Here is a 22524-nt window from a genome sequence, read left to right on the forward strand (position 1 = left end):
CATGTTTTTGGGAAAGTGGGAGGAAACCGGAGTGCCTGGGTTAAACCCACAGGAGAAAATGCAAACTCCACACGAGGAGGCTGCGGTAGCTGGACTTGAACCCTGAACCTCCACACCGTGGATAAATAAGTAAGGGTTACAATTTGGCAGATTTCGACTATCAAGGATCCATTCTTGAACGCAACCCATCACAAAAAACTGGGGAGTACCCTATATGTAGTCTGGTTTGACAATGAGCAGTACCAGGGTTGTAGTACTCGTACACAGTGACTGGGGAAGGTTGCAGCAGACCAACTTTGAAGTTCTGCCGCAATCTGAAAATCAGGACTTCAGGTTCCTTGTGAGATACCTGAGAGAAGATGAAGAACACATCAGCTGTAATCCAGCAGAAGCGAGAGTATTCTTGCCCAGTTCCAGCATTTACCTTAAACAAGTGAATGATGAGGGAGCCCCTGTCACTGAGGTTGTCCACCATCTTGAAGTTGTTGATGTAGCGGTCCACAGAATTGGACAGCTGGGCACGCAGGTGTTTTTTGACATTGGTATCAACAACAAAATTAGTATGGGTCTCAATAGTCAGGAGTGCAAATGAAAAATATAAAAACAAATACAGTATGTACCATCTCCAGGTCAGAATTTTCCGGGGTAAAGCCCGTGGGCAGGCTGACATCGAGCAACACCATCTTGAGATCGCTGGATCCTAATGCCCTGCGCCACACAAATCCATTTGATCATGTTTGAGTCAAGACTTTATTTAGGTCAGGGTGGACAGGCCTCATACCTGACTTTGATGGTCATCAGGAAGGTTTTTTCCACATCTGCTGTAGGCTTTTCTGTTTCAGTTTAGAATAAAGTGAGTAAGTTAGTGAGTCAGTAAATAAGTAAGTAAGTAGGTACGAACCATATCTTTTATTTTATAAGGCACACCCAAGAGCCCTAAATTTGCCAGGATTTTGTTAGTGCACTCTTAACCAGTACGACTAAAATAATGGAAAATACATAAAATTGGAAATGCAAAATTATAGTGACTAAGAACAGTTTTACTGCCAGCTTTTAGTTGTGTTTCCTACCTAGGTTATGTTTTATTTCTTAAACAAAAAGACAAAGAAAAAAAACCTGATGACTTACCGCTGGATTCTTCAATGTCAACACTGAGTTCAAAGTGTGGGCAGGTAGTTTTGTCATCCACTTCATGCAGCTGGTTGTAATAGGTAACCACCTGGAGTCAAGATGTAGTGTAATGATAGTGTAATGAACAGGTAAGTTAACGCTCTGCCGTTGACCTTTTTGATGAAAGCCTTACCTCTAGTATGCCCTGCCCACTGCCTGTGGCCTCTACGGTCAGGTCCATATTTGCTGGAAGCTTTACAGAAGAAAACAAAACAAAAAGTAAGGTAGGTTTACCAACACTGTAGGCTAGTATGGAAGCTAAATATCATTTTTAGCAGTAGTGCTAAAGGTTGAAGTTAACCCGAGCCAACAGCGGAAATAAATGTAGAAAGCTTATGTCAAAATATAGCTACGGTGAAATTGAAAGCCGTCTCTGGAAGGACACATTTAAGCTAACAATGTAAGCTAACTTGAGACTTTTATCTTCAGAGGTAAAAAAAAAAAAAACAATAACAATAGAAGCTGATAAAGGTCCTTCTTTGCACAACATAGGGGGTAGGTAGGGTAACATTAGATACTTTAGTCCCAATATGACATTTGATGAAACAATTGCTGACAATTTAGGCTTATGATGCTTTTTTTATGTTTGCTTTGATGTCAAATTAGCGGTAAAACTAGCTTATATTATAAACTAGTCCACTAAATTAATGTGGGTGGGTGGGTGTTTGTATTCCTTAATCACTAGGGTCGTAGGGGCACTATTTCCTGTGGTGTGTCTTGGGCAAGTACAGCCTGGTGGTGCCCATCCCTCTACAGGCCAACAAATGTTTCCACCCGGTCTCGTACCGAAGACAAGCTAGTGTATCTATTCGTATTTGTGCAATCATAAAAATATTGCTGACCACAATTTCAAAACATTGGTTGCTGTGGGAACCGAGCCCTGGTCGTGGCAGTGACAGCGTCATAATCTAACAGCTAACCACCAGTTATATAGAATACATATTAAAAAATATTGGGTTTTATCTCATTAACACGATAATTTTGATCGCAGTACCAAAGACAAATGTTAGAGAATGGAGAAAAAAGAAAGTTGTCTTGAAAGATAGAATAAAAAATCGTGACAAGGGAAGCATCTCTTTGTGTATCTGATGTTGAATCAGACTTTAAAGCACATAAAATGAATACATTTGGGGTGCACGTTTTACATGAGCTAACATTGGGGGTATCAATTGGAAAACAGTGATGAAAGACAACTTAGAAGCAAAATTTGGGATGATCTTGTGAATTCCTGCCCAGTGTGCGTTTCTCACCCTCGACGATTCGGCAGCGTACGCGGTTCTGGTATTAAAGTGGTATCGGATGTCTCGTCGGCCAGTAATCTTGACGTCCACGTTCAAAGATTGCTCGCTGACTGTCCGAGACGCCATCAAGTACTCGGACAGTGCATGCAGCACCACCATAGTGGACTAGCAGCACCATTAACAAGATTAAATATTTACAATATTTTATTTGAATTATTGAGATATTGAATTTTGCGCAGCGTTAAAGAGAAGCCCATACCTGAGTGGAACCGTACCCACCGCCAATTCTTCGCTGGCTGTTGATCCATTGGAAAGCTTTTCCAGCCTCCTGCATGTGACCCATCTTGACAAGGGCCAACAACGCATAGCCGGTCGCCTCCAGGGAGAACAGATGATTGTGAGTGTCTGGCCAATGGCTCCCTGCAAAGGGGCAACATTACATTAAGTAACCTGTCTTCAGCAATTGAAACCATAACCCTGGCTTGAAACTGGAACATGAAAATGTAATCCCAATAATTTCAGGTAAATTGGCCGGTCCAAATTGTCCCTAGGTGTGAATGAGCGAATGAGTTGTCTGTCCCCGTGTGCCCTGCGATTGGCTGGCAACCAGTTCAGGGTGTCCCCTGCCCACTGCCCGGAGATGGCTGGGATGGGCTCCAGCCCCCCCGAGACCCTAATGAGGATAAGCGGTACGGCTAATGAGATGAGATGCGATGAATATTAACACTACATTGAAAGCCTTAATCTGCCAATACCTCAAACTGCATTTTTAACACTAACACTGATTTTGAAGACTAACAGAGGTGTCTGGCCTAATTTTTTGAATCAATCAATTCCCATGTTTATAAAGACAATGTCAAACACTGATTTGAAAACCCCCCAAAGATTATTTTTTTATAGGGGTTACAGTATCAATAAACCACTCAAAACCTCCATTTATTATTATGTATTTTGTTTGAAATCCTCACACAGATTTGAAAATCTAATTGAAACCATTGTAACAGTTCCCAAGTTACATCAACAATATTTAAAAACTCTTATTTCAAACTTGAATTTAAAGCTTAATTGAATATTTGAAAGTCCACTTTCAGACCTACTTTGTAAGTTTTAATACCTACTCTGAAATTACCAAACAAGCTTGAAACTCTAGTTTTAAATCCAAATCTTAACTAGGAAAAACCTAAAAATTACTTGAAAACTAAATTCAAAACCCCAATAAAGGCTACTCAAGATAATGACAAACAAAACCTGATCCTGGGACCCCTAATCTGAAAATTTAACGTGGGTATCACACCAGTTTGAACCCGCTACAGTTTAAGAGCGTTACCATGGCATGGAATTCTTATTTAAAACTACGTACGGGCAAGTATTTATACAAGCCATACCAAAGACAGCTTTTAAATGCTCTTGATAGTACCTGATACCAGTGTTTTCTATCTTTTAGTGGTCATTTAAAAATCCAAAACCTGACATTGAATGAATAACAAATTACCAATTTTCCAGACTCTAAGACGCACCTTAAAACGCCGAACTCGTGTTTTATAATCTGACGCACTTTATATACTATATACGTATATTTTTTTGACATTTTTATGCAACCCTAGCTCTTATATTTTTAGTTTAATCAGCCCTGTAATCCACTGCTCCTTGTTGTACAATACATGTCTTCCGAGCCATAGTACTGGCATTTGGACACTATGTAAGGCGTTATCCAAAACCTGCTGCATCGGTCAAAATTTTGGGGACTCATGTTGAGTTCTTTGAGTTTTTCCTTGCTTTCATGTGGGTTTCAGGTCAGTGGATGTTGTAATAGTGGTCTGTGCAACCCTTTATACTTTTTTGATTAGGGCCATTATAAATAAACATGACTTGACGCCCATTAACATTTTTAATTCTAATTGTGTTGTGATTGTATGCACCATCGGGGGATGCAGCGAGGAGCTGTGTGGTGGGGTCATAGGCGGCGGGGTCTTTTCTCATCAAGGCGATTGCGTAGGACGCGATGGCCACCGTGTACGGCCTTCTACCTGATGTCACCAGTGCCTTCCTCAGGAACTCTGTTGTGCTACCAATAGCTTCCTGTAGGATGCACACATGGGCTTTGTATTTTGAAGTATGTCACCCATCAACGACGATGACAACTAACCTCCAGTTTTTCTTGGCTGCACTGTATTCCCGCCTGCTTGGCTTCTGCCAAGGCGATGAGGACGAATGCTGTCAGTGTGATCTCGGGATCGTCTCCCCGCATGCCGCCCTACATGACAAGACCACAAGATTAGGGATGTTTGATGCTGCATTTTTCATTCGATACTTGTACCCAGGTCTTGAGTAGTCACCCATACTGACACAATATACTGATATTATCAGTAGATACCCTTCCATTTGCAAAACAAAACAAAAAAAAATCAGACCAAAAACAATAATTTGAGTAGTCATCAAGGCTGACACAGCACACAGATACCATAAGTATAGTATAGACCTTTTATGGGGTTCTCAAGAGAAAGGACGCTTCTTACACTTGCTCCATGAATTTTCACATCGTCATTCCCTTAAGGAGAAGCATGAGGAAAAAAATCTCTCAGAAACTGTAAGTAACGAAAACCATTCTCTTGATTCAAGGCAGAGGGCGAAAGTGAGACCAATGATTCTGATTTAGCCTCAGCCTCAAACAATAGAAGCAAGTCTAGCCATCCAGTAATTTTTTTCTTGTTGTATGGACATTTTCTTCATAAAGGAGAATTATCTATCTGTTGATGATTTTATTCAAAAGGAGCATTTATAAGTTAAGGTAAGACAATAAAAAACATTTACTATTCAGTTAATAAATTCCTTTCTTGCTCTGCCAATCAAATGATAAATAAGATGGAGGTTCATTTAATTGTAAATCTGACAATTTTCTTACCAGACATTAACCCCACCACACATCAGTGCCCTGACTTCAACTTTGATAATGAACCCCCATTTTTTACACATGCACTTATTTCAAAAGTGTATCTTACTGTCATGGTGGTACTATAAACGGGGTTGTTCTCCACAAAGCTTCCACTGGGGAGTTTGAGCTTGTTGCGCACAAGGAAACTGAGCGGGTCACACACTTGCTGCGTGTCCACACCGATGATAGAGTGTGCCATGGAGAACACCTTCACCACATACGCCGTGATCCTGTGCAACACACAAATAAATGAGTAGATATTTATCTTATTTTATTCTTTTGCCCTGCATTGCATAAGGTTTTTGTTTTTTGGGTACCCTTCGCAGCAAGATGGCAGACAATCATGTCAGCTCCTTCTATGGGTAAGCCTTGTGTTATGTAAAATAAATACATTTCTTGACTAAAAGTCTTCAGAAAATGTATGTGTTTATGATAGTTCATGTATTTTTGCTTACTATTCATATCAATACTGTTTTTTTTAAGGAATTGGGGTTTGTTTTTTTGTTTTTTACAATAAGAGGCTCTAAGCGACTGGCTAGCAACCAGTTCAGGTTGTCCCCTGCCCACTGCCCGTGGATAGCTGGGAGGGGCACCCCCCGCGAGGATAAGTGGTGCAGATAATGGATGGATGGATGGAGGCTCTAATTAGTACAAAATGTCTCTTTTAAGAACGTGGGGGGGAAACGTATCCCACCATAAAGCAGGCTTGAGAAAGAATATTTCCTCTAACGGCATAAATGTTGTTTCTGGTTATATAAAAACATAATCATATTTTCCCATGTTAAGCTAAAATAATGGTTTAAGAAAAAACAGTCCTCCACCCCACACTCCACCCCCAACAATTAAAATGTCCCCATTGCATTTCTTACATGTCTAATGCTGGGGGGCAAAAACATGAAATAATTTTCTGATTATATCATTCAAATAAAAAATCTATTCATTTTTGTTTTTTGAGCAACAGTCTTTTCACAAGTGAGAAAAAAAAAAATACTCCAAAGACCAAAATTGGCTTCTGACAGTGGGGAAAAAAAGACCCCCCCCCTACTGACGTAAATATTGCTTTTGATTAAACAAAAGGCCCCTCCTCTTTTTTAGTGTTATTTTTCTTTTACTAGCATTTTTGTTCTTTTTTTTTCTTTTTCCTGGCAGGAAAAGGCCCCAACATTGATGTCGGTTTTCATGTACCATGTGCTTGCACCCTCCCTCCTATAGGGAGGGTAAGAACCTTCACTCATCTTGTAGACCAGCTGGTTCTCATAGCCTGTAAACAACACAAGAATATGAAGATAGTGTCATCCTCTTCAGCTGTGCGCTATCTGCCCTTGCATCCTGACCTTTCTTGATGTACTTGAGCGCTTGAGCCCTGCGCTCCATCCCCACCGCTTCCCAGTCGAGAGTCTTGTCCAGGTAGATGGTAGCGATGAGCGGCAGCGTGATGGTGGCCAGGTTTTGCTCCACGCAGCCGCCAGGCATGCGGATGAGCGCCGCCAGTGAGTCGTCGCCCAAGGAATTGTCGATGCTGTCCGCCAACACGTTCCCTGGGGCAGGTTAGCGTTACATTGCAGGATTGGGCAAACTTTCACGATAATGAGGTTAAATGATTGATTTAACTTTTTTGTATCTGCCAAAACAGAATCTCAAGCCAATACCTTAGCAATGCATGAGTAAAAAATATACCCTACTTTTCATTATCTGCACCGCTTATTCTCAGTAGGGTTCGCGGGGGTGCTGGAGCCCATCCCAGCTATCTTCGGACAATGGGCAGGGGACACCCTGAACTGGTTGCCAGCAAACCGCAGAGCACACAGAAACAGACAACGCACTCCCTCGTTGACACGTAGGGACAATTTGGACCGGCCAATTAACCTGATATGCATGTTTTTGGAATGTGGGAGAAAACCAGAGTGCCCGTAGGAAACCCACACGAGCACGGGGAGAACATGCAAACTCCACACAGGAAGGTTTGATTTTATGACCTCAGAACTGTGGCGCACATCCGCTAACCACTGCAATGCCGGGCTGCCCATTTGTAACATATCATTATATCCAATTCTTCTCATCTGTATTTATGAACATGCATGATATTTACATGTTATTTTACATGTAATACTTTGCTTTATATTTGTTAATAATAGACTATTTCAGGGGTGGCGAACAAGTTTGACACAAAGAGCCAAAATTTTTAACTGTGAGAGTTAAAGAGCCACACCATGCACTCACCTGCCATGACAGACAGAGACACACAAAACCAACAACTAAAAACATATTATTTCCCATAACACACTCCTCTCCTTACAATACAAGTATTGTTCTTTTGTTGATTTTAAGGAAAACGTCCACCCTCAATACACACACAAAAAAAAAAACTAAACATGAAACAAGGCAAAGAGCAACAGTATATAGAAAATATGATGAGGCAAAGAGCCGCATTCTTATTGGCCAAGATCCGCATGCGGCTCTGGAGCCTCGTGTTCGCCACCCCTGGACTATTTCATCAATATGTTTTTGAGACACTCAAGCAAAATATCACATTATGCTCCAATTTAAGCATTAAGTTTGCTATTAAACATTAAAAAAGCGTTTACTTTTGCATGGCATTTATTAGTATCTTGAAAAACTAATCGAATACAAAAAAATTGCACCATGAAAAAAATATATTTAAATTTGATATTCACATTTTATGAATTTTCACAAGGCTTTTATGAAAAATATAAGTGGTATCAGAAAACCAATGTTTTTTTTTTCCTATGAATTATTTTTTTTAATATAAACAATTGGTCAGTGGGTCGGATTAAAAAGCCTGAGTTATGCAGCCCTTGGGCCCTGACGTTCACCAGTTGAAAAACAGTTTTATTGGATGTGTCGATTTACCTCGGACATTGATGAATGTTTCTGGTGTTGAGTGTGGCACCACTCCATGTAGTTCCACCTTGCCCACACGGATGCTCTGCTTGCCTGTACACAAGGGAGGCAAAAGTTATCTACGGAAGGCTAAGCAGTTTAATGACTTTTAACCAATTCTTTTTTAACAATATTTAGGAGATTTTCCGGGTTTTGTCTGCACAGTTAATTGTTCCTAAGTGATATCGGAACATCGCAACACAGACAGACAAATAAAACTTCCTCACCTCCTTCAGCTGCCGGGTTCAAAACGGCGCTCCACATTTTGGTCTTTTGTACACCATCCATCTGTTTGTGTACACATTGAATACCGTGAAGGTAATAAGAAAAAACAGTAATAACGTAAGGTTCTTTGTAAATAATGACAATTGCTTAAATCTGTAAATACATTGAAAAAACACATTAGCTGACAAAAAAGGAACATGTGCAGACCAAGTGGAATTCCTAAAACCCACGTATTTGTATGTTGGAGTTAAGGTTACTTTTTAATGTGAATAGCTTGATAACATAAGAATTTTCGAAAACTTTGTGTGAGTGTTTTTGTTGTGAGTGTAGTACGGCAGTGGTTCTCAAATGGGAGTATGTGTACCCCTGGGGTTGCGTGGAGGTACTACACAGGGTGCGTGAAGCTTTTCAAAATATCTATCTAAATCAGTATGCTTATCTTAATAATAGATCTTGAGAAAAAATATTTTGTAAAAAGTCAGATAAAATATAGTTATGTGTCTATGCGCTGAATTTTAAATTGAGTATTTAGTTTCAATATCCTTTGAATGTCATGTCCTGCACGGTTGTCATGGCGCCCAGCTGGCCCCACCCCTTGACACCGGCTGAGACACATTGGACTGATTGCTTTTGGAGTACTTAAGCACTCCTTTTGGAACTGCCTGCTGCGAGACCATTGTTTAACCCTCGTTGAAATCCTGTTCATGCCCGTTTGATCTGAGTAATGCCTAGTTTGTAATTTTGATTGCCTTTGAACCTGTTTTGTTTTTGGTCCATTTGTGTGTTTTCTTTCCTAATTAAAGTGACGGATCGTCTACGCGCATGAGTTCCGACTTCCTGCTTCCTGGTCCGTTTCCTGACATTGAAATAAAACTGTTCACGTTAATTAGTATTTTTTGAGCAAATCTTGATTTATGAAGTTCATATATTTTGTAAATTAAATTTTATCTATTTATAGTTAAGTTGTGAATTTATTTCTGTGATCAGATTTTTGGAATTTATGTATATTTTTAAAAATTTTTTATTATTACTAACAATTTGCACGTTTGAGTTTGAACTGGTTTTATGCTTTCTGGTGGTCAACGTGCTCTGTTTTTCTTTTTGTTTGTACATGCAATGTTTGCCATCGTTAGGTTCACTGTTGTCTGACTTGAATAAATCTGACTTTAGAGCACTGTACCTCTTTTTCTTTCAAAAATGTTTTGCCCCTGACAGGGAGTACTTGACTAAAAATATATTTCTAAGGGGGTACATAACTGAAGAAAGTTTGATAACCACTGTAGTAGGGGGCACAATGAGAACATTCATGGGTGAAGTGTGGGTATCGATAAGAAACCACAGATTTGTGCATTATGGAATACTCAATTATGCAGATCAGCATTACAATCATGCCTGCCCTTTGCAAGCCGAGCTAACATTTAACAGCAAATTCCACATCAACTAATTGTTATTCTGGTTTTGGCAGCTAGTGCCATGTTCTTGTTTAATCCATGTTATTTAACATGACCACGCTTGTCGATGATTAAAATCATGTTAGTACTTTGTCATCAATACCTCATAAAGTTGACCTAAGTTTCGTTCCCGCCTTATTTTTAAATATGCGTGCTTGTGTTGCTCCAGCTCAAACTTCAAATACGCATGAGTTGCTCCCGCTTTATTTGAAAAAAAAAAGATGAAGAATTTTCATGCAGATTGGATACAAAAACCTGTGCCCTTATATAAGATGCACTTTTTGTGTGTGTCAAATTTGGTGCTGGTTTTGTCATAAACTAAGAAAACATGAGTAACCACTTATTTATCTGAGTTTTTTATGTCTTATGTGCCTACTACCTCATGTGCGGCCCCTTTTTAAAGTTTCTTCATTTTCCTCTCGCTGAGGATTTTGTGTTTTTCCTTGCCCTCATGTAGGTTTCAGATCAGGGTGGTGTATTTATAATATGTAGCCTGTGCAGCACTTTGAGACTTGTGTTTAAGGGCTATACAAATAAACATGACTTCACTTGACTACTCACCACCACCCGCAGGAGTTTCTGTACGCGGTCTCCGTTTAAGGAGTCCCGGGCCGCAACCATCACCTCGATGGGGAGCTGCCCAACCATCAGGGGCATGATGGTGTAGGGTACCACCTTGGACGTGCCTGCCGGCAACGTGACTACTTGCGTGTGGCTGTCACGGAAGGCCACGCTGCACATGTCTTCCGTCTTCTTTAGCACCACGCGGACCTTTGGGGTGTAAGGTCACATCAGTCAGTGGACAGCAATTCAAAAGGACTATTTCCATAGAAGATTCACTCACGTGCAGGTCGTCATCACCGTAGTTATGAATGACTGCTTTAATCTCCACTTGCTCGTTCCTGGCCACAGAGTACGGAAGTTTCAGGTCCACGAAGAAGCGCTTCCACGCTTTGATGTTGTACGGCTCAGCTACGCAGAAACCTGACCGGCAAATTCATTTAACAAAAAACAACAACAAAAAGACAGTATTACTTTTTATTTGATAAAATTAATGAAAAATCCATTAAAAAGCATTACACAAATGCCTTCAAATAATAAAGAAGGCTATTTTAATAAACAATAAAAATACTAAAACACTCTGAAACAAAAAAGCCATTCAAAGGTTACCAATGCCAAAATAATTAAAATTATCATTCGCTAAAGTAAAGACACAAAATAAATAGAACAGTCACCAAATTACAAGCAACAAATATATTAGCAAATGATAAGTTTATTCTTTTTTTTTCAATATTGGAAACTTGCAAAGGAGATCACATTGAATCCCAGTTTGTTATTTTGAGTATGATTGCGCACTGTTGGTCATTGTTTCGACTACTATGCACTATTTACACAATTGTCACTTTCGGCCAATCATGTTGCTGTTCGAATCTACTTTTTTCACTGAGGATATTTTATAAGAAGTAAGAGCTCACCACAAAAGAAATAACATTGAATTATACAATAGCTAGTAAATAAAAAACAGTTTGGATAAATATTTGAAAATGGCACAAGCAAAAATAAAAAATCTATCAAATAGATGAAGGTCTTACTCAATGGTATCAGATTATAAGGTAACAGCCCCTTTCAATTTCAGTAACAAACAATTCATATGTTGACCATAAAAGGGGGCTCTAAGACCACTTTATATGTTTGTCAAAAGCAGAACAGTAACCTCCCCCTGGCAAATGATTGTAGATCAAATATTATTTATCTCTATTTGATTAAACATAGACAATTCAAAAAATACAAATTATTGGATGAAATACTCTCAAAAGGATTGTCAGAGCCCTGAAAATTAGACAAAGACAAACATTTTTATATGGCTGCATTTTGGTTATCATAAGAATCCCTTACATCTATGGTTGGCATGGAACAAGCATATTTGTGTAATCAACATGTTAACCACAAGCGAGAACTCGAAGACCACTCTATGTGCTTTTCAAAGAGTTGCAGTACGCAGTACCATTTGATTATAATTATGCATTTCCAATTTTATCCAAATTTGGGGTTTTTGGGTGCGCCTTATAGTCCGGAAAATAAAGTACTGCACTAAATGAATGCAGTTTCATAAAACCTATGCCATTATAATATCCAAAAGAACAAGATGTGATGTTACCTTTGTTTGTTGAGGAACTGACGGCAAGCACACCCCATTCGGTGATGCTGTCAGGCAGAGGCTGGCTGACCTCCGCAGACGCCAGCCTGATAACAAACAAAACAAGATCGCGTTGTTTACAGGAAATAATGGATGCCATTTAAAGACACACATACACAAAGGACCTGATGTTAAAAATGATTAAATTGAGTGTGAACTGTTGAGATCTGGTACGCCCCCTTTACTAAGAGGGTGCCAACTGGGTTTGAAACTATTCTCATTATCCTGACCCTTCATAATGACATTTTGGATGGCATTTTTGTATTTCTACTGTCACTGCTACATCAGATTTGGTTTTTGGTGTCTCTTTTCTTGTTGGGACATTTTGTTTTGTGAACCCTTGTTTGCTGTCACTTTGTACATCCATTTGTAAATGCTTTCCCTCATTTCAAGTTATTTTGCCTTTGTTCCTGCTTTTCTCTCTCTTGGGTCCACCCAGCAAAATGTAACAGAATGACCCGACCTCTAATAGACCTAAAGGGGAGCTTTTGGTTTCATGTCTCAGCGGCGAGTATAAAGACCCTTAGCTGCTCCCTGTTTCCTGTCTCGGCGGCGAGGAAAAATCCCCCAGGCTGCTCTTGGTTTCCTGTCTGGGTGGCGAGGAACAAAGACCTTCAACTGTCCCATTCCTATTAATGCAGCATCCATAAATATTTTTGTTTTGTGTGTGTGTGGGACGGTATTCATCTGTTATCCGGTCCTTGAGCGGGAGTTTTTGTTAGGATTCGGTATGTCAACCTTCCCCCATAGGGCGCCAACTAGGTTTGGAACTGGGCACTGGTGTGTCGAATCACCACACACCTGTCCATAACTATAATGATATTTTGTGCAGCACACGTTGTCGGGGGAATTTCCTTTGCACTATTTTTGGTTTGTTCTTAAGACATTTTGTTTTTTGAACCCTTGTTTGTTTGTCACTTTGGGCATTCTTTCATTATTAAATACCAGCAGTCTTTTTGAGCACCCCTGCCTCAGTTTCTGCTTCCATCTCTCTTGGGTCTAGCCCAGAAAACTTAACATGAACAGCACTAAATAGATTTTTTTTCCTTCCATGCTATGGATGACCATTTATGCTTGTCATTCTTGTGTCTATTTTTTTGTCTGTCTTTACTTGACCCTTTTGTCAGCATTTGCCTTTTCCAGTACTCACCCGTCTCTGTCTGCCACATTAGGCAGCTTTACGTCGGTCCAAAGCCAAGACTCAAAGAAGCGAAAGCGCAGGTACACATCACTCTCTTCCAAGTATTCGCCTTCGTCCTCCTCGTACTCATCCACTTGTTCATTTTGGACGGGGGTCTCGTCTAAGTGCTGCACCACTGGTATGATGGGCTTCCTGGCGTAAACTATGGGCTCCTCCATTGTCTTTTGAACTCTGCTGTAGGCAACAATGTCGGTCCTGCGATCTCCCCAGTCTGGAGAATAAGTAAGAAGTGACCAAGGTATGAACAAAAAAATCTTGCTCGCTTTACAAAGGAAATCCAGTCCACGAGCAGTCCCAAAGACTACCAATAGAGACCGCTCACCGCTCGTGACCATCAACCACCATTAGCTAGGTCCACTTTGTGCATGCACCTACCGTCATCAAAAACCTGATTCCGCGCCCTTGGTTATGCCAGGAAGTACCTGCATTCTGCAGCAAGTTTGTTTTGATTTTGAATTTATAGCATCATCTTTTTGTTAAATTGTGTGAGTTCCAGAGAGGGAAACAGTAAGGTGTCTGAGAAAAGAAAGGAAAATGATGAAAACTAAAGGGAAGTGAGAAATGATAGAAAAACACTAGCGTGGTGTCCGTGTGAGTGACCAAGCCAAGGAGTACAGTCAGGAAGTGCCAAAGAAAAGGCCACATGAGAAATTTCAGGCTTCACTGCAACAATTTCCAAACGCGGGTTGAATTCTTGTCGCAAAGAGCAAAGAGGATAAACCAGAGAAGCTGAAATCTTCAAAGAAGATTCAAGAAATGACAAATCACATTAGATAGGTTTCCTTCAAAAGACCTATAGAAAGTGATAGCATTGCAAGTACAGCCGAAAGGGCAAAAGAAGGTGATGGATAAAAATTGAAACAGGCTCAAAGAAAATGTGCGTTCATGTTCATTTAAAGTTACAGTAACTTTAATTTTAGGTGCACGTAAAGAAAATTACTAGAACCACTTTCTTCCATCTTCGTAACATTGCTAAAATCCGTTCAATACTGTCTCAGTCTGATGCGGAAATTATAATTCATGCATTTGTCACCTCCCGTCTCGATTACTGTAATGCACTACTCTCTGGTCTCCCGAAGTCTAGAATCAAGTCTCTTCAGCTGGTACAAAATGCCGCAGCGAGGCTTTTAACTAGGACAAAAAAGTCCGATCACATAACATCGATTTTGGCTAACCTGCATTGGCTCCCAGTTAGCCATAGATGTGATTTCAAGGTTCTCTTAGTATTGTACAAAATCATACATGGACTTGCTCCCTCTTATCTTTCAGATCTGATTTGCCCCTATGTCCCGGTCCGAAGCCTACGATCTGAGAGTGCCGGTCTTCTGGTGATCCCAAGAGCAAAGAAGTGTTCTGCTGGTTCGAGAGCGTTCTCCATCCGGGCACCGGTGCTGTGGAATGCTCTTCCCCCTGAGATCCGATCTGCAACCTCAGTGGAAATGTTTAAATCTAAACTTAAAACTCACTTCTACTCCATAGCATATGAATAACCTACTCTTCTCGTCGGCTGAAAAATAGTCTGTGTAATATAGTGTAATAATCTGTGAAGCCCTTTGAGACTCTTCGTGATTTAGGGCTATACAAATAAAAATGACTTGACTTGACTTGAGGTGTACAGTTAGTGATTACGTATCATTAAAACCATACCCTCCTCCTATTTCCCCCACTTCCGCACGTCCTCATCACAAAATCTCCTTAGTGACATGGACCTCATCATAATGAACATTTTATTTCGTTATAACCATCCGATTTGGCGTATTACTGTAGATTTGAAGTTTAAATATTATTTGAAAGTGTTTTTAGTGATCAGGAAGATGTGTTTTATAGCTATTTTAAATTCACTTACCGAAAATTCCGGACTATAAGCCGCTACTTTTTCCCCAAACTTTCAACCCTGCGGCTTATTCAGTGATGCGGCCAATTTATGTAATTTTTCTAACGGCCGCCAGCGGCGCTCGAGTACCAAAGGTAAGATTTAGACCGGTGGAATATATGCGCCGAGGAAGACTGCAACTTTTTGGCTTGACTAGCGGCGAGAAATCTTTCACTAAAACTGGCCGCATGCGAAAGGCAACTTTTTCGCAAGTCTGCCAGTGGATCCTGACAGCAGCATCAAAAAATCCACCATCACCAACGGGTTCCCAAAAGCCATGACGGAGAGAAGGGCACACCAGCGACAGTGACCGCGCGAGTGAGGCTGCGGGAGCGTGGGACGACGTCTATATGACACTGATTCTTTCCGACACTGAGGAAGACGACTTTGATGGCTTCAGTTGTAAGGAGGAAGATGAGGACGGTTTACCGTGATTTTTACAAGTACGGTATGTTTTTTTAACAGACCCGTTTACTGTGTTGCGAGCGTGTTGCTCTCATGTTGCTACCTGTCACAGGCACCGTTTGGGATGAAAGTTATTATTATTAAAGCTTTGAAAACTCTCTCGGTGTACCGTCTTTCTTTGTAAATATGTGTAACCCAAGTATAATATGTATTTGCACCTGTATATTTTTGTAATGTATTTATTTGAGACACTTATTCTGATATGTTTTGCGAATTAAAAAAGAAGGGCGGAGCAAACGCGGGCTGACGGGAAGTGGGGTAAAGGAGAGTGAGACCTGTTGTCGCGGCGGACAATAGTGGATATATATTTTTGCCACCCTTACCTTTGGAAATATAGACTTTTTTTCCTTGGATTAGTTTCAACGGGTACCCGGACTCTGCAGGTCAACATCAAAGTACGGTATGATTTTCCGTTCCTTCTGCCGGCTGTGATTTTTGGACTGTGTACTTCAATGAAATTTAATGTTTGTGTTACAATTATTTAACGTGGGCGCATGCGGCTAATATACGGGTGCGGCTTGTGTATGTACGAAATCGGTTTTCCTCTGAAAATGTGGTGGGTGCAGCTTATAATCAGGTGCGCTCTATAGTCCGGAATTTACGGTATATCCTTTTTGGAGGTCGGGAGCAAGCCAATTAGTTTCTGATCATTTCATTTTGGGAAAATCCGCTCGTCACACGAGTAATTCGAGCATGATCCTGGAACATCCTGCAGCTCGTATCTAGTGGTACCACTGCATATGTTTTGTATATGTGTTACCCCACTTAATAAGCATTGAATAAGTTAAGTAGATTCCAAGTCTCAAGACTTACTAAACATTTCTCTTCCAAGGTGAATCCGCGTGGGGACTGGTCGAGCGGTGGTAGCAGGTGCGGACGTGGTAGGTGGAGGCCTGGTGGGCGGAGGGGTGATTGGCATCTCCGTGTCCAGGACTTGGTCTCGGTAGGTGGCGCAGCAGTAACGGAAGGCTCGTATGCATTCCCAGCCCTCGGTGATGTAGAGAGAACGCCGCGTACATGAGTATGGCATGCGCACGGCTCGGAGACCATCGTTGCAGCAGCGTTGCGCTAGCTTCTCCTTGTAGTGACTCTCTGGGAGACAAAATGTTGAAAAGGCACACCATTATGGAGGACCAATCCTGCCGTATGTAGGAATACATGTATGAATAAATGCAAACTCACCAACACTACCGCTTTACACGTTAGACTACCGTTTTATGGTTAGACTACCGCTTTAAAACACGTAACAATTATTTTTTTTTAATCTACAGCTTTTTCAAACTTAAACAACAAACAATAAATCCCTTGGCTCAAGACTAGTTGTATTTTAGTCCATGGCTGCTTTATTTTTAAGCCAGGCTGTCTTTCTGTGTGAATAAACAACTCCATCGATCACATCACGTTTAGGTTTTGGTAAATGTTTGCTTCTTCCCAGTCCAAAAAAATACATGTTTTTTTGTTTTTTTTTTAAATATTCTAGAGATTCATTGTATTTCACGCATAAATCTTTGCAAGAAAATCTACTTCTTTTTAATGTCAAAAGGTTGGCATGTATGTAAATAGATATAGTAGCTGCAAATATATACAATAAAAAAATAATGAACACATTAAACAATACGTAATACCCAAAAACAACATGAATGCAATCTATTTATATATTTATGTGTTTTGTCATGTATTTATTTTGTCATTTATTTTGTCGTGTATTTTTTCCATGCATTCTGTCATATAGTTTGCAGTGGAGGGCTGTCAGAGCCTGAAAGGCTTTCCATGCTGGCCTAAAAATATCTGAATTATGTGATGTTAATTATATTCATCAATACTTATTAAATAATTCTGAATTGTCTTTCAGCTTCCTTTCATTGCTTTTCCCTGGTTGTGCTGCTTCCATATGTGTGCTCTCATATGTAAGCATTTAACCAATCACATTTCAGCCATTGGTTGTTGCTAGGGCTCAGAAATCTACCTGGAGGCCTATTAAAAAAATCCTGAAGGCTGTGTATCCAACCATCAGTCTTCGAGAAAGCTGTTGGCTTAACCAATCAGATTTCAAGTTGGCGTCTGAGCGCCTTCTAGCAGGTCTTTGGAAGCGTCACCGGTTCACAAACTATAATTGGCTAGGAAGCGGTAATCCACCAATGAGATAGCGCCAACAGCTGTTACACTTAAAGACTGAGCTGCTCAAGGAAATATGCTGTTGTGTTGATAGTGAAAAGGTCAGACAACTCTGAAGCGAACAAGCCTTTCACCAGCAGGTAAAGGTTCTATCTTCTACTTTTAGCCTACAGGTAAGAGCTTAAGCCTGAGCCCAAGCCCGACCTATTTCAAATTTTACGCCGGTGGGGCCTAAAATGTTGATCATTACATTTGGGACTGGACGAGATTCTCTTGCTGACTTTTTAAAAATGATCCACCCTTCATTGTTCTTCTTTTTCTCTGTTCAAACATAGTGAGTAGTGTTTAACTTAGATATTGTGAGACATACTTGTTGTCAGTTGTCAGCCCTTTGCTCTTGCAACTGGGCTGCCATCTTATTTAAATAATTTTGTTGTTGTAACCATGCACAGGACAAAAAACATGCCAAAATACATGACAAAATAATCCCGAAATATTTAAATGACAAAATAAATGATACAATTTGTTCTGCTCCTAGTAGTTTTCAGTATTTTGAATGTGACTCTCAGAGAAAAAGTGATGTCACATTGGGAGTCATAATGGTTTCAGTATTGAAACGTCCTCATTGACACATCGATCAACAGCCATCTGATTCTGTTGTGCCTTAAACCCCATCGTCTACAAATTTCTGAAGATATACTTTTGTGAATAGATATTTTTGATGTATTTCACTGAAATTGCTAATTGCTTCATAGGTTCTTCAATCATCTGTGGTGTGGTGTCAGACGCACTGGATTTTCATTGCAAATTTCATTTGTATTCTGTTTCGGATTAAAGCATTGCTTGGATGCTAATCTTGACTCCCCACTTTTTTTCTAAAAGGAGTAAAGCTGTTTCTAAAATTGTGTAGCACACACAAAGAGAGCAAAACAAAATGCATAATCAAATGAATAAATTTCATTAACGCTATATACTTAGTGATTGCTTGATTTATTTACGTGTTCATTTATTTACAGGGCAAATATTTGAAGGTATTTATTTATATAGTTTTACATATGAAAGGATCTGTCCTTCATAGACATTGTAGAGTTCATCATTATGTAGCATTATAGTTGCTTGAAATGTGCAAAGTCCACTCCATTTGGTCCCTGCCATGTCTTTCCTGCCTCCCTACTCAAGATGAAAAACCCCCCAAAAAGAAAATGTTGTTGCGATACCTGTAAGGAAATAGAATCCCCCAAACCCTTACGTTCTCAGGACACACAATTCCATAAAACTGTAATCTGATGAATACATCAAACTCACCCAGTTGAGCTTTCCTCTGCAAGAGTTCAGCAGAGCGCCTCCTTCTGTTGCTGGTCGGACAATGCAGGGCTAAGGAGAGGTAGGGCCATTACTTTCGTGATCAGGATTATTATTGTTATTATTATTAGTGCTAACATTTCCTGATGTCTGTTTTCAATCCGTAGCTGGATGCAAAGAGCAGGCCGGCGTCCTGAAAGAGGCCCTTCGCATTGGCTCCACCACCATAGGTGCAGCCCAGATCACCTTGCTCTACCGTATCCCACATCTGAAGGGAAAGCGCATTCAAATGCAAAATCTCTTTTTAAAATTGTTTCATTTAACTCCGTTTACCCATTCTTAGCACTTAATTCTCAAAAATCCACAAGGGAGCTGGTATTTGCCACCATTATGAGTTCCTATATTCTGATACCTTGAAATAACGCTGGTAGTGTCACATTAACATACTTGCTATCGGTATTTACACATCCACCCTGAAAAGATTTACACGACTTACAAGGTAAATTTGGAATATCTATGGATGAAAATGAAATTGTAGAGTGTTTACATTTTTGGGAGAAAAGATACAAATATGAGCTTATGCTGGGAAAATGTAGGGAAATGTTTTAAAAGAGCAAAATATATGAGCATTTTTGCAGCTCACAATGTACAAGAATAACTTTGGGACAGTTTTAGGAAAAGACACAAAATAAATCCCCAAATTAGCTTTTTCTTTAAAATCACATCAAATTAAAGGTAATTTATCTAAATGACTTAAATTTTTAGATTGTTAGTTCTTAGTTCTCCATTCTTGAAAGACCACCAAAGAAGTGGTATCGGCCACCATCGCGATACCTTAGAATGAGGCTGGTATCGGCTCGATATGAAACTTTGCACTTGAAAATTGAAATATTTATAAGGGAAAGTGAAATTCAACAAATATAGGATTATGCCACAAATAGATGTAAAACTGGGGTTGGCTTTTTCCCTCCTCGCAATATACAATAATTCATTTGGGACATTTACCAGAATAAGTCATAATATAAAAGCAACATCCTAACTGTTCCCCAAAAAATTGTTTTGTATTTAAATCAAACAAAAAATGAGTTTTTTTACAAGCATTAAAATGCATTGTAAACAAGTCCCCCCAAAATAAACCTGATGTATCCACAACCTATTACCTCAACCATTTCAAAAATAACATTATTTGTGCATTTTCCATTTTTTTCTCCCTCATATTTATCATTTTATTCTTTACTATTAAATTATTGTATTATTTAACCACTTTTTATTTTATTATATTTCCTTTTCAAAAAAAGAGTAAACTTTTCTCTCACAATATTACTAAACAGTGTTCTATGCAATATTTCCAATTCAATATATTGCAATTGTATTCTCATAAAGCTTAACTCCTGTTGAATTTATTCCGCTTGTTTCTGTTTTTATTGTTCGACACCTGCAGAGGAGATTGCATAGGATGCCAGGGTTGTTAGCTATCTTGACTATCATTCCTCTGTTTTTTATTTGGACTTGTATGCACCGTTTGCATCATTGTCACCATAGACGGATAATGTTGTTGTTCTTTGATATCCACACCCCATATGGCGCATCCATTTTATGAAATTTCAGGTATTTAATAAAAAAAAAAAAAGCTCAAAAGAGAACCTATAGAACCGATTGGAAAATTCTCATCTTGAGGATTTTTGTACAGTCCTCTCGTGTTCTCCTTGCAAATTCAAAATTCATTTATGTGTTCTGTTCTTGTTTTGAGAGCCTACCACACTATACACTCCTTACTTATTGTTTTCAGTCTTTAAGTTGACAATTACTTTTCATTAGTTTTGTTACTTTGGACTATATTACATGACTACTTTCTTACTGCCTATCTTGCAATTTCAACTGTATAGAAGAGAAGGTTGGATTCATTATCAAGGAGATTCACAACCTACAATACTGCAGATTTTGACACAAATGAATCCCTAAACGTGCTCGTCTGACCTTTTTCTGGGTGAGTCGGTCCTTCTTGAGCAGAAAGACGGAGTTGTCGACAGCCACTAGACTGACACTTGCCCCTGGGTCGCCTCGTACGCGTAACTGCAAGTTTTTGCCCGGCGTGTAGTCTCGAATCCTGCCGTCTGCAGGGCCCACGCTCAGCTGAAAACATACATGCATTATTAATTCAAATTTAGTTGTATAAGGCAGAAATATGACTACTACCAGACTCACAAATACTTAACTTTAATGGGAAAAATGTTGTAGTATTTAAAGAATTGAGTTGACATGCTTTTCATAGAAAAAAACTAAAGTTATTCCAACCATATTATCAAAATCGGAGGTTAATTACGTCGTTAAGCGAGAGAATTACAGGTAAAATCGGGCCTAAAAAAATCCAGCCTGACCCGACCCGCAAGTACAAATGCCTGAACCAGTCCGATCCCCGACCAATTAACTTGGTTAGAGGGACCGAACCAGAAGCAAACCCGAATTTTCATAATTTATTTGTGAGAACTCAGGAGGTGGAAAGAAGACTACAAAACAACTCTCCCTTTTTTGACAATAATGTAATTATTAATTATGAAACAAAATCAATATGAGAAGTTATAAAACAACATTACCCTAAATGATCTCTATCAGTCAGGGAATAAACAAAAGACGCAACATAAAACACTAATGGTGCATTATTACAAGAATAATGTTAGAATTAAAACTGCAATTAGAATTGTCTTTTTCATAATTGATAACAATGTAGTGAATTTTTTTTCCAACAAGATAAGACATGGAACTCAAGCATAAACATGTAATAAAGACTTAAAAGACGAAAATAAGATCAAAAATAATGTTAGAATAAATCGGCGAAAATATTTACAAGATATCCCTTGAATATAGGCCTTAATTGTAAGGGCATCAGAAATATATTGCAATGAAAAGTAGTGCAATATTAAGAAGCAAAGTGTTGCCAGAATGAATAATTAAGTATTCTATGAGTAAAAACAAAATCTTTGAATTCTAAGGGAAGTAAAAGAGTTACCTTATGACAGTATCTTTACATAACGAATGTATACATATCCAGAAAACCAAGTTCTAATATTAAAGTGTTTTTTTAAGTCTTAATTTAAAAAAAAACATTGATTCATTGAATTTTGTGTGGGAAAAATGCCCCAATATCACAAGAAAACACGCTTATCAGAATATGCAAGGCGAAGAGTTTTTATCTTACAAAAATAACAAAATTTACCATATCTAAGAGGAAAAAATGTGGATTATTGGAACAATTAAAATGTTATTAAAATAATATTGCACGATAAAGAAACCTCATATTACAAGTATAAAGTTACATATTGAATGAAAAAGTCACAATATTGGATTAAAAAAACCTTGTAATTCTTTTAGGGAAAACTAAACTATATTGAAGAAAAAAGCACTTATTATTTAAAGAAAAAAAACTATTATTTATAGTGATAGTGAAGTTTAC

The 22524-nt window shown here is 39.1% G+C and overlaps 1 protein-coding gene across 2 annotated transcripts in view; it reads right to left on the reverse strand.

The window, feature by feature from the left end:
- The window catches only part of LOC148361473 (venom factor-like), a 39643-nt gene that overhangs the window by 1836 nt on the left and 15283 nt on the right, over positions 1–22524 (reverse strand). For both annotated transcript variants that reach the window (XM_088342162.1, XM_088342161.1), the window contains exons 18-40: positions 21051–21206; positions 19212–19341; positions 19077–19145; positions 16470–16748; positions 13268–13529; positions 12079–12164; positions 10765–10904; positions 10482–10691; positions 8472–8532; positions 8215–8298; positions 6678–6881; positions 6529–6604; positions 5411–5573; positions 4558–4665; positions 4331–4490; positions 2671–2831; positions 2421–2576; positions 1304–1363; positions 1129–1219; positions 782–833; positions 621–708; positions 425–514; positions 244–349 (exon numbers count right to left, since the gene is read on the reverse strand). In XM_088342162.1, the coding sequence (XP_088198288.1) occupies positions 244–349; positions 425–514; positions 621–708; positions 782–833; positions 1129–1219; positions 1304–1363; positions 2421–2576; positions 2671–2831; positions 4331–4490; positions 4558–4665; positions 5411–5573; positions 6529–6604; positions 6678–6881; positions 8215–8298; positions 8472–8532; positions 10482–10691; positions 10765–10904; positions 12079–12164; positions 13268–13529; positions 16470–16748; positions 19077–19145; positions 19212–19341; positions 21051–21206 (2992 nt within the window). The remainder of the gene's footprint in view (positions 1–243; positions 350–424; positions 515–620; positions 709–781; positions 834–1128; positions 1220–1303; positions 1364–2420; positions 2577–2670; positions 2832–4330; positions 4491–4557; positions 4666–5410; positions 5574–6528; positions 6605–6677; positions 6882–8214; positions 8299–8471; positions 8533–10481; positions 10692–10764; positions 10905–12078; positions 12165–13267; positions 13530–16469; positions 16749–19076; positions 19146–19211; positions 19342–21050; positions 21207–22524) is intronic.

Source organism: Urocampus carinirostris, chromosome 8 (assembly GCF_059441175.1).
Source record: "Urocampus carinirostris isolate Australia breed hairy pipefish chromosome 8, RoL_Ucar_1.0, whole genome shotgun sequence".
Classification (NCBI taxonomy): domain Eukaryota; kingdom Metazoa; phylum Chordata; class Actinopteri; order Syngnathiformes; family Syngnathidae; genus Urocampus; species Urocampus carinirostris.